The sequence below is a fragment of the Amyelois transitella genome, chromosome 26, assembly GCF_032362555.1.
Source record: "Amyelois transitella isolate CPQ chromosome 26, ilAmyTran1.1, whole genome shotgun sequence".
In the NCBI taxonomy this organism is placed as follows: Eukaryota; Metazoa; Arthropoda; class Insecta; order Lepidoptera; family Pyralidae; genus Amyelois; species Amyelois transitella.
In genome coordinates, this window is record NC_083529.1 from 783548 (window position 1) to 795579 (window position 12032).

The 12032-nt window shown below is 37.8% G+C and overlaps 2 protein-coding genes across 2 annotated transcripts in view; one reads left to right on the forward strand and one right to left on the reverse strand.

Annotated features, from left to right (window-relative positions):
* The window catches only part of LOC106131721 (protein madd-4), a 319633-nt gene that overhangs the window by 83677 nt on the left and 223924 nt on the right, over nucleotides 1-12032 (reverse strand). Inside the window, exon 3 of the mRNA XM_060951743.1 lies at nucleotides 3019-3111. Coding sequence (XP_060807726.1) covers nucleotides 3019-3111 — 93 coding nt within the window. The remainder of the gene's footprint in view (nucleotides 1-3018; nucleotides 3112-12032) is intronic.
* Nucleotides 5889-9497, forward strand: LOC106131733 (cilia- and flagella-associated protein 298-A). Its single transcript, XM_013330918.2, has 4 exons — nucleotides 5889-6127; nucleotides 7629-7799; nucleotides 8464-8707; nucleotides 9141-9497. The coding sequence occupies exons 1-4, from the start codon at nucleotides 5921-5923 to the stop codon at nucleotides 9395-9397; spliced, it is 879 nt and encodes a 292-aa protein (XP_013186372.1). The 5' UTR covers nucleotides 5889-5920; the 3' UTR covers nucleotides 9398-9497.

Below are 12032 nucleotides of genomic sequence, written 5' to 3' on the forward strand. Positions count from 1 at the left end.
GTATGTATGTATGTCTGTATAAATACGGCGATAAAGCCAGACTTAACTTCAAATCTGCGACTAGAAACGACATGGACATAATTATGCCAGCTCTCGTTACGACCATATTTCCCGAGCGTCGTATCACCACAGAGTTCTAAACACGCAGAGGCGGCAATAAAAACAAACCACAGGGGATATGCGCCCCACAATCAAAACGTACGGTTGAGGTTACTTGTCAATTCATAAGCGGCAGCGTTTTTGTTCATAAGTAAATATTGATACTTCTTTTTTTTTTGTCTACATGTTTCTGTTTATGTAATTTTTAACATGGACTGTGAATTCTTAAAAGAGAAAGAATGCCAGGGATCGAGGCATGTGAAACGATGTAGTCTGCCTACCCCTCCGGAGAAGGGGCGAGATTACGTGATAAAATTCACGCATAAATATTTTTTTTATTCAAATAAAAATTGGACGGGATTCCGAAAAACCTTCATTCTTTCATAGGAGGCTATTAATTCGTCGCTTTTTTAAGTTGCCCTTAATTCGATAATTTTATAGGTCGTGCTAATTTCGTAACTTTCTTGTTAGATGGCGTTAAAATTTTAATATGTTGCTTTTTGTGGACGGCGTTTAATTTACACGGGTGAAACTGCGGGTAAAAGCTAGATGATCATATTTTTATCACTGGTTCCATTTACAATGGATCTCGAAATAGTGTTAAGTTATAAATTAGTTAATTGGTGCCGTGCGATTCCCGGCACCGATAGGAAGAAGAATAGGACCACTCCATCTCTTCTCATGAATGTCGTAAAAGACGACTAAGGGATAAGCTTACAAGCTTGGGATTCTTCATTTACGTGACAGGCTAGCAACCTGTCACTATTTGAATCGCAATTCTTTCATTTGAATCGCAATTCTGTCTACACCGGAAGGGTTTAGACGTGATTATATGTATTAATTAAATAATACGAAACTCGTCTCTCGTGACTTGTACCACATCACACGAACGGAACAACACTAGCACATGCAAATTTTAACCCCTAGAGCGGTCGGCTTCAATTTGTCAACCGTGTCCGCAGTTACTCCATTTTTAGCTTTAAAATGAACACTTCTATTCCAATGCTATAAGGCACAAATTCCATTGTGAACTGAACCAGTCTTTCACAGAGGTGGCTATTTTGAAACTGCATTCGATTCAGTGGATTTTTCCATCTGTTCTTGTATAGCTATGAGTTCCATTTTGATATTTTCTATTCGATATACAAAGGTGTTTGGGTAATGGTTTGATAAATATTTTATTGGAATTTTTTTTCGCCAAAAGAAAATGATCGCAATTTGTGAACTTCTGCGATTCGATTATCCACACTCCACACTAATAATAAAGAGGAAAGATTTGTATTTTTGTATGTTTGTGTGGAATAAACTCAAAAACTACTGGTCCGATTTTGATAAAATTTGGCACAGATATAGAATAGACCTTCAAAAGTGACATAGGCATAAATTTGTTTTAAAATAAATTTATTCCAAAATATAAAACACAAAAATATGTCCACCCGTGCGAAGCCGGGGCGGGCCGCTAGTGAATTATAAAGTTATTTTATCAGGTCTTAATAACAAAATTCCATACATACACACATATAGTCACGTCAATATCCGTTTCGGGGTAAACAGTTTTGAAAACTGAATAAACTCAGTTTTAACTAAGTATATTGGTTTTTAAACCTGAAGTTGTAGTGTAATTTGTCCCGTATATATTTATATTTATTTGAAATAAATGATTTTATTTTATTTTTATTTATTTATTTAAGTAATTTATTTGACGTCAACCAATGTTGTGAAACTAAAAGATATGAAAATTATTAAGTGACATTAAAATGTCTCATAATAATGAATTAAAGTTTATAATTTTGTTTTTTTTTTATTTTTTAACTGGTAACGACGAAATTTGACACAGAGACAGAAAAACCTGCGTGTAACTTACACTTTTTTTTCTTTAGGCTTCTATTCCCACGGGAGTGAAGTCACATGTAAAACTAGTTAATACAACAAGATGCATGAAGCAAAACTTCAAGTTAACAGAATAACTTGAGTTAGTAGAGAGACCCAATGCTTGCCATGGGCTATGTTGTATTGATCCGAATGCTGTGTTGACTTGCGGAATACATACATACATATCATCATGTCTACATCCCTTGCGGGGTAAACAGTGCTAACAATCTTGAAAAGACTGAAAGGCCACGTTTAGCTGTTTGGCTTAAGGATAGAATTGAGATTCAAATAGTGAGAGGTTGCTAGCTCATCGCTTAAAAGAAGAATCCCAAGTTTATAAGCCAATCCCTTAGTCGCCTTTTACGACATCCATGGAAAAGAGAAGGAATTATAACTAAAACATTATATAACACATTATGAAATAATCGATTTTATTAATTACTAATTCTGTGATAGTATCTTACCTTCCCGAGTTTATAAATCTATCCTTTAGTCGCCTTTTACGACATCCATGGAAAAGTGAAGGAATTATTACTGAAACATTATATAACACAATATGAAATAAACAATTTTTTTAATTACTAATTCTGTGATAGTATCTTACCTTTCCGAGTTTATAAACCTATCCTTTAGTCGCCTTTTACTACATCCATGGGAAAGAGAAAGAATTATTACTAAAACATTATATGAGACATTACGAAATAAAAAACACATTATGAAATAAACGATTTTATTTATTACTAGCGACCCGCCCCGGCTTCGCACGGGTGCAAAATTATAAATGTTATTATTATTTTTATCACTTTCTTTTCTCGGTTTTCTTTTTGAAAAAAAAAAAAAACCGGTGTACTGTTATACACGGGCCTTAGCCAAGTGTATATCAAGGCGGTCATTATCTATATTTACTCTTACTTCGTTAATGTTATCGGTTCTTGGTATTATTATTATGCGTAATTTTAAAGATTTAAGCATACAGACAAACAGACTAAAATAGCGACTTTGTTTTATACTATGTAGTGACTTATCTAATAAATGGCAGTATCTTACCTTTCCATGATGAGTGGTGTTATCGTGACGGTCTAACTCGGGATCCTCCGTGGATATGTCGTGCCCATGTCTGTGAGCTGTCAGCTGAGGTATCTACAACAATTAGGAAACCCATAATTATTTATTGCAATTTTTACACCCACCCCACAGGGGGAATTAAATATTTTTACGGGCTTTTGGCCAAGCAAAAATATTGAATAGAAATAAATGGAGGTAGGATTGAAATTTTAGTCAAGAGAAAGGAATTTTCTGACAGTTCTGCACATGTAAAAAATTGTAGCTTTCTGCAAGAGAATATACTCGTAAGTAAGAGCGTTAATTTGTGTATTGCAATTTTATTATTAACCAAATAATGTCAGAGTCAAAACTAAAAGCCTAATGACCATAACTAGAAACATAAGTACTTATCGGATTCCCATAATTGTATCAAACGACTCTGTCTACCTCGTACAAATAAAATCGTGACACGTATGTGTGTATTTTCACTCTCATACTACTTACGAATTTCCATTTGTTCACTCATACCACAATTAATGCTATAATAAAAATAACCCGTCTCCAAAGTTGAGCAAAGCGGACCCGGGGACCGCATTTTCCGGCCCAGTGGTCACTCCGGTACATTAAGCAGGTGTGTTGTCGCAAATATGGCGGAAAAGGAAAATATGGAAATTTAAGCTTTCAACACTCACATTGGGAATAATGACCTTATGGGTTGAATAACTACGAGTATATTAATATGAGTACGTTTTAATTGTGTACAAACATATAGACTATATGATATAGTCACGTCTTTATTCCTTGCGGGGTAAACAGAGCCAACAGTCCTGAAAAGACTGAAAAGGTCACGTTCAGCTGTTTGGCTTATTGATAGAATTGAGATACAAATAATGACAGGTTGCTAGCCTGTCGCCCAAGACAAGAATCCCAAGTGCATTAGTCTGTTCCTTAGTCGCCTTTTACGACATCCATGGGGATGGAGTGGTCCTATTCTTTTTTCAATTGGTGCCGGGAACCGCACGGCTCTCGGAAATCGCCGAGCTTGCATGAAAAGAGTTATGAATGTGGTTGAAGCGAAAGTAGTATGCAGGGATCGTGGCAAGTGGAAAGATGTGGTCTCTGCGTACCCCTCCGGGAAAGAGGCGTGATTTATATATGTATGTATGTACGTATGTATTAATGAACATCCTTTTTTTCTTAAAAATGCATCAAATCACGTTTTATGACATACAATTTCTAAGCTAAGCTTTTGCTCGGGTCATCAGTTTCAATTCCTTTCTCATTCGCATTTTCTTAGGTTTTTTTTATTTCTACACTATTACTTCCTTGAGAAACTCGAGAGTTGCCGTTGAATTTGATTTACATAAAGATCAAACGGATAAAGAATTATCAAAGATTTGTTTTAAATAAATTAATGTGAAAAGACTTGAACGTTAGCGAGGAAATGTAAGGGAATTAATACTAATTAAATATTATCATCTCTTCCTTATTATAATAACTAGTGAACGTCCACGGCTTTGCACGGTTAGCATTTATAAATATGAAACTTCCTCAGAAAAACCCTCTTTCCAAAATTTTTAATATGAACAAAATCCGAATCTACGACTTTCCGAGTTTAGCGCATACATACAGACAGATTATTTTGAATGAACTTTAAGACAAAAACTGAGACTAACTATATGATTAGTTATTTTATATTTATTTTTTTATTTCTTTTTACTGTATATGTAACAATTATAATTCTTAGTACCGTGTGGTTCCCGCCACCAATATAAAAAGAATAGGACCACTCCATCTCTCTCCCATGCATGTCGTAAAAGGCGTCTAAGGGAAAGACTATTTGATAGGCAAGGGATAGGATATTTGATCATAAAGCCATACAGATGAACGTGGCCTATCATTCTTTTCAAGACTCTTCACTCTGTCTACCCTGCAATGAATATAGACGTGATTATGTATGTATGTGGCCCCAAAGTGAGCAGGTACAATATGAATTATGAAAAATATAAAATGTTACATTTGATAAAACCATCCATGCTCAATTCAGGTCGAACGAGCCAAATGCAAACGCTGATCTGAAAAGATTTTATTACGATATGGAGTCTTCAGATAAATAGGAATCGGTTATTTCGAGACATGCTGTGGTAGTAACTTTATTTTTATAACAACTGAATATTTTTCCACGTACTCGTGTATAGGTACGCGCCGTGTGGTTCACGGCACTAAATGGTAAAAAGAATAGGATCACTCGATTTTGTTAGAAATAGGGTATTCTTCATTTGGGCGATGGGCTAGCGATCTGTCACTATTTGAATCTCAATTCTGTCTTTAAAGTGAGCAGCTGAACGTAGCTTATTAGTCTTTTGGAGACTGTTGGCTCTGTCTGCCCCACAAGGGATGTGGACGTGATTATATGCATATATAGATTCTGTCTTTAAACTGAGCAGCTGAACGTAGCTTATTAGTCTTTTGGAGACTGTTGGCTCTGTCTGCCCCACAAGGGATGTGGACGTGATTATATACGTATGAACGGGAAAACAGGTTATCTTAATATATAAAATTCTCGTATCACAATGTCCGTTTCCGTACTCCTCCGAAACGGCTTAACCGATTCTCATGAAATTTTGTGAGCATATTGAGTAGGTCTGAGAATCGGCCAACATTTATTTTTTAATACCCCTTAGTGATAAGGGTTGTCCACACTTAACATTTTTTTTTTAAATTAGAAATTTTATCAATATTTATGGCTAAACAACGTTTGCCGGGACATTTAGTTGTAGCTACAAAAAATTTAACACTAATGAATAAACATCAATTTATTGCTATACCAACCGTCACTATAGCAACCAATATTTAATCAATAAATTCCCAACTCGATACAAATTTTGCTTAAAAACTAAAGAAAATGGTGATCCTCTTAGTTAAGCGTGGTGATGAAAACCAGTTTCTCTATGAGACTGACGTGGAGAAACCCGTCGATGAAGTAGTCAAAAATGTGGTGGCGATCTTCAATGGGAGGTTGAAGGTGACCAGGATCTGCTATGAGCTGGAAGAGCTCAGAGACCATGGGACCTTTCTGCCGTCGGAGATGCAAGGGTTGAATGATGATCAGGTATGAATAGTTTTGATCGTCATGTTCTTATTAAAATCCGTGGATTGATAAAAGGTGTATTTCCCTACCCCTCCGGGAAATAGGCGTGATTTTATTTTCTGCAAAGAATGACAGTGCACAATACATACATACATACATATAATCACGTCTATATACCTTGCGGGGTAGACAGAGCCAACAGTCTTGAAAAGACTGATAGGCCGCGTTCAGCTGTTTGGCTTCATGATGGAATTGAGATTCAAATAGTGACAGGTTGCTAGCCCATCGCCTAAAAGAAGAATCCCATGTTTATAAGCCTATCCCTTAGTCGCCTTTTACGACATCCATGGGAACGAGATGGAGTGGTCCTATTCTTTTTTTTTATTGGTGCCGGGAACCACACGGCACAGTGCACAGTACACAGTATATGTATATGTATATATTTATATATATATTAAGATCAAGCAAAAAGTACTAAGTATTGGGATCGTTGGAAGAGGAAACATTTTCGCCTATCCCTCCAGAAAAGAAGCGTTATTTCTTCGCGTAATGGCAAATAGTTCTTAACCCTAAACTGACGTGGAACGTTAGGTTTTTAAATTATATTTGGCACGGGTCAGTTCCTGTCTCCAGATTGCATCTGACCGAGTTAACTTATGTCTCCATCTAAGATCGTGGTCATAAGTAGACCCTTGGTACCTTTCCAAGGAGACGAGAGCGCAACCTGGAATATCACGAGAAGTCGCTTCTTGTAAAAATCTGATCAGGATCCATGATCAAAGGCATACCCCGGGCTCCTCTCCAGAGTGGTGAGGATGCAATCGAGACCAAAACCGGGAGGAAGAAGAATAATTACGACGATAAAAAAACAGAATTGCAATACAGTTTTTGCTACGATTACATACGGTTACACGGTTAGGTTAAAAAATATAAAAATATATAAGGGACATATTACACAGATTGAGTTAACCTCGAAGTAAGTTCGAAACTTGTGTTACGAGATACTAGATACATTTTAAAATAAATACTGATATAGATAAACATCCAAGACCCAGGCCAATCGGAGAAAGTTCGTTTCTCATCATGCCCTGGCCAGGATTCGAACCCGGGACCTCCGTTGACACAGACAAGCGCACTACCGCTGCGCCACAGAGGCCGTTGGTTTTTTTTGTAAAGGTTCGAAGTCTGTCGACAGTCGGTTCGTGTTCAAAACTGACTTACCCAATGGTCAAGACGCAGGAGGATGTAACCGGGACTAATGCCATAGAGAAGAAGAAGATTTGGCCAGTCCTTAAAAAAATTCTCCCATTTAGTTATACAGGACGCCCTGGTAAAGGGTCAGGTTAAAAGTACCCGAAACCGCCGAGCTTGCATGAAGAGAGTTATGAATGTGGATGTAGTGAAGGAAGTATGCAGAGATCGTGGCAAGTGGAAACAGGTAGTTTCTGCCTACCCCTCCGGGAAAGAGGCGTGATTTTATGTATGTATGTATTAGTTATGGGTTTGATTTTTATTATTTCAGATCAAAGAACTAAAGCTAGAAGACCCATGGGCCAAGCGTTGTGCTCCTCAAGGCTACGTGGAACACAAGGACGAGATGGGGAGGCGCTGTGGGCTGGCCCCACCCCCCAATCTTCAGGAGGTGCTGAAGAAAGCCGCTGAGACTGCCAAGGAAATTATTGATAAGAAACATGTAAGTGTATGTGCCGTATGGTTCCAGGCACTTTTAAATAGGACCACCTCCATCTCTTTTCCATGGATATCGTAAAAGGCGACTAAAAGACTAGGCACACTTTTTTTTGGTACCGGTATGGTAGCGAAGACACAATATAATTTTCGCCAGCTGTTGCTGTTCCCATTGTAAAAGTCAATCAAAGGATAACTTGGGATTCTTCGTTTAGGCGATGGGCTAGCACTGGTCACTATTTGAATCTCAATTCTATCATTAAGCCAAATAGCTGACCGTGGCCCATCAGTCTTTCAAGACTTGGCTCTGTCTCACGCAAGGCATATAGACGTGATTATATGAAAGCAGTTTCAATTTTTTTTTATATGTGATATTTTTTATTGTAAAACCATAAATTTATTGTATTTTATTTTCCACGTTGGTGCCCACGGAAGACCAGCGTTGTGGTATATACCACGACAAATGCCGAGGGGGGGCCATTTTGGTACAAAAGTTGTTATAGGTTAAGGTTTCTGTTCTTGATATATTATTATGTACCAAATAAACATTTTTCCTTTCTTTCTTTCTTTATATATAAATGCCATTAAGTCTCCAAGCTAAACCTTCCCCCTTAAGCTAAACGTCCCTTTTGATGGCAAGAATGATCACATACGACATGTTACAATCACAGGTAGACCTACGTGAGTATGTGACCCAAAAAGATGTGGCCAGAGCATTGGACGAGCTTCGAGGGGCGACCAAAATAGTGTTCCCCGCTGGTCTCCCGCCCCATGATCCAGTCAGGATGGAGCTGGATAACGTGGAAGACCTGTCTGGCACGCAGGCTGCAAACGAGGTTATAGATCCGGTCAAAGCTTGCCTTTGGGCTTGCGGGAAGAAATTCTTGAGCGGGAACAAATTGAGTGATCATTTGGGTAAGTAAGATCGTATGGTTATATGTGTGCCGTGTGGTTTTCGACACTTTGAAATTGTACCAGTCCATTTCTTTCCTATGGATTTCGTAAAAGGCTGCGAAGGGAATAGGCGCATATCTTCTGGTGCAAGCTTCCATGCTGACCTGGTGGTGACGGGACAACATTGCTTATGCCACCTGATTCTCTTTTCGTTCCTGTAAAAGCCAATCAAGGGAAATGCAAATACAGTTAGGATTCTTATTTCAGGCGATGATGGTGATGGAATTGAGATTCAAATAGTGACAGGTTGTCTCTTAATTCCATCATTTCGCCAAACAGCTGAAAGTGGCCTTCGATTCTTTGCGAGACTATCGACGCCGTTTCCACCCAGTAAAAGATAGATATGACAAATGTATCTCATCATCATCATCATCATCTAATCTCTAAATTTCAGGCAAAAACAACAAATGCAAGGTGACAGTGAAACTCTGCTCCACCACGGAAAACGCGCCGGGTCGTGAGCCAATCATGAGCGAGGATGAGAGGAAACAGCTGATGCTTCACGCTTACCGCAAGCAGGAGGAGTGGAAGAAGCTGGAACAAGACGAAGATGACCACTATTTGGACTCCAAATGGGCCGATGGCCAGAATTTGAAGAGGCAGTTCCATGGACTGAACGATATTTCTTGGAAACCGGTTGTGAAGAAGTAACTTGTCTTTCTCATCTTGGCGTTCATATTCCGTCACAATGCTTTGGGCACTGGAGTCTAAATTTTACCTTCAACTTTGTCCAGTTAGCGGCGTATTCAGTTTTAAGACCCAATAACACGCATATATGTATGTGCCGTGTGGTTCCCGGCACCAGTACAAAAAAGAATAGGACCACTCCATCTCTTTTCCATAGATGTCGTAAAAGGCGACTAAGGGATAGGCTTACAAACGTATGTGTGTAAAAATGTGACGTTCAAAATACATCTTGCATTAATATTTTCCTCAATTCTTTAATATGGTATGCATGTAAAAATAGAATATTTGTTTGCCTTTTAGTTTTAAATATATTCATTTAAAACAAGTTATAATTTTATTTTCACAAAATACCTAGTAGCTAACAGTATTTTCGAAGTTACGTACCTACATTAGTTTGAATACTAACCGATGATCGGTCAGGGAGAATATCGTGAGGAAACCTGCACATTCAGGCAACTGGATCTGTAACCATGATCCAATATTGCAAAGTTTTAATCTCAATCTATCATCACGGCGTACAGCTGAATAAATAAATATACTTATACGGGACAAATAACAAGGATTGAGTTAGCCTCGAAGTAAGTTCGAGACTTGTGTTACGAGATACTAACTCAACGGTACTATATTTTATAATAAATACTTAGATAGATAATCATCCAAAAACCCAAGCCGGGATTCGAACCCGAGACCTCCGGTGTCACAGACAAGCTTACTACCGCTGCGCCACAGAGGCCGTCATGTCATCAGAATGTTGGATTACAGATTTTTCAAGACTATTTGTTTTGTCTACCCCGCAAAGGATATAAACGTGATATATATGTATGTATTTTCACCATTTCTAGCCTGTTCTCGTGTCAAGGTTATTGGTATCGTGTGATAAATGGTTTTTCACCCACGCCGGTGACACACACAGACATACAGTTTGATGGCTATCCTACTAATATTATAAATGCGAAAGTTTGTGAGTATGTCAGGATGTCAGTATGTATTAAGTTATTTTAAAGGTAATTATTATTACTTTCAAATGTTATTATTAATAAGTAATTTAAAATAATTATAATTTATAAAATGAATTTAATTGATAAAATTATATATAATAATTAAAAAAATATTTAAATGTGAATAATTCTATCGTTTAAAAAGTCGTTCAGTGTATATTGACTCCAAATATAAAACGACGTTCTTTATTTTGTTATTTTTAAAATTTAATTTATTATATTATTCCAATATCTAAGCTACAGTACTGTAAACTTTGACTAAAATCCATACGGTAGTTTCTGCGTGAAAAAATAACAAACACACACACACATATCTACACAAATATTTACAAACTTTGGCATTCTTAATATTAAAAGGTTACCCAGATGTTTTTACTTTGATAGATAAAAAGTAGCCATGATCAGACACGCACTTAGCCAGTTTTTAATTTTATTTTTATCAACCGTATCTACGACAAGGGTTACACTGTCAGTTTGGCTTCAGTTCAGTCCATCAATTCGGTCCGGCTAAGATTGATGCCAGAATGAGGGATGAAAAACACGGTTACACGATCATTCTAAGACTGACAGCAGCCTGATAAAACTTACGTTGGACAAGCGTTACTTGATTAGTTTGGCGTCATTACAGTCCATCAGTTAGCTCAGAATGATGGTAGAATTATCGTCTAACCGATTGACTAAGGGACTGATGGTCCAATCAATTCGTCGGTCATTCGGATTGGTAAAAGTCAAATATTTTTTAATTATTCTGTTGTGAATGACTGACGCGATAATGATTCCGTTACAATTTCAGTCTGGCATCAGTCCGCTTTCATTCACAACAGAATGATAAAAAATATTTGATTTTTGTCATTCTGGATCATCAGTTAACCCGTTAGAGGATGATTCTCCCATCATTCTGAGCGAACTGATGGACGGACGATTTGAATTGACGACAAACTGATCGTGTGAATCTTGTCTACGAAAATATATCCAAAAATCATACGTCATTCCATGATTTTCTTTTATGTTGCGTCTTAAGCTCAACCCTTACATGATCCATCATTTAATTCGGATGTATAGATTCCCGACGCCTTTACGATTAGCGTAATATGAAAGCAGATTTGTTACTTACATACATATAATTACGTCTCTTACGGTACTCGGTTACGGTTACGGTCCGATACTCTTACGGTGAGGGAAAACATCATAAGGAAACCTGCACATTCAGGAAACTGGATGTACAACCATGGATCTACAATGGGTTAGGTTTACCTGCAAAGGTTGCGGAGATCCGATAGTAGTGTCTTCGTGTAAAAACCTGACTCACCCAATCTGGAATCCACAGTCAAAGGGATGCCTTTGACCACTCCTCACCTCTCTGGAGAAGAGCCCGGGGTATGCTCCGGTCTCTTCTCCAGAGAGGTGAGGATGCAACCGGGACTAATGCCAGGAGGAAGAAGGATACATAGACATCACGTCCATATATATCCCTTGCGGGGTAGACGAGTCAACGGTCTTGAAAAGAGTGACCGGCCACGTTCAGCTGTTTGGCATAATGATAGAATTGAGATTCAAATAGTGACGGGTTGCTAGCCTATCGCTTAGAAAAAGAATCTCAA

Bases quoted from the DNA above. Each gene is read 5' to 3' on its own strand.
- LOC106131733 (XM_013330918.2), top strand. From the start codon at position 5,921: ATGGTGATCCTCTTAGTTAAGCGTGGTGATGAAAACCAGTTTCTCTAT. The intron at 6,128-7,628 runs GTATGAATAGTT...TTATTATTTCAG, and splicing joins AAGGGTTGAATGATGATCAG to ATCAAAGAACTAAAGCTAGA. The intron at 8,708-9,140 runs GTAAGTAAGATC...TCTAAATTTCAG, and splicing joins CAAATTGAGTGATCATTTGG to GCAAAAACAACAAATGCAAG.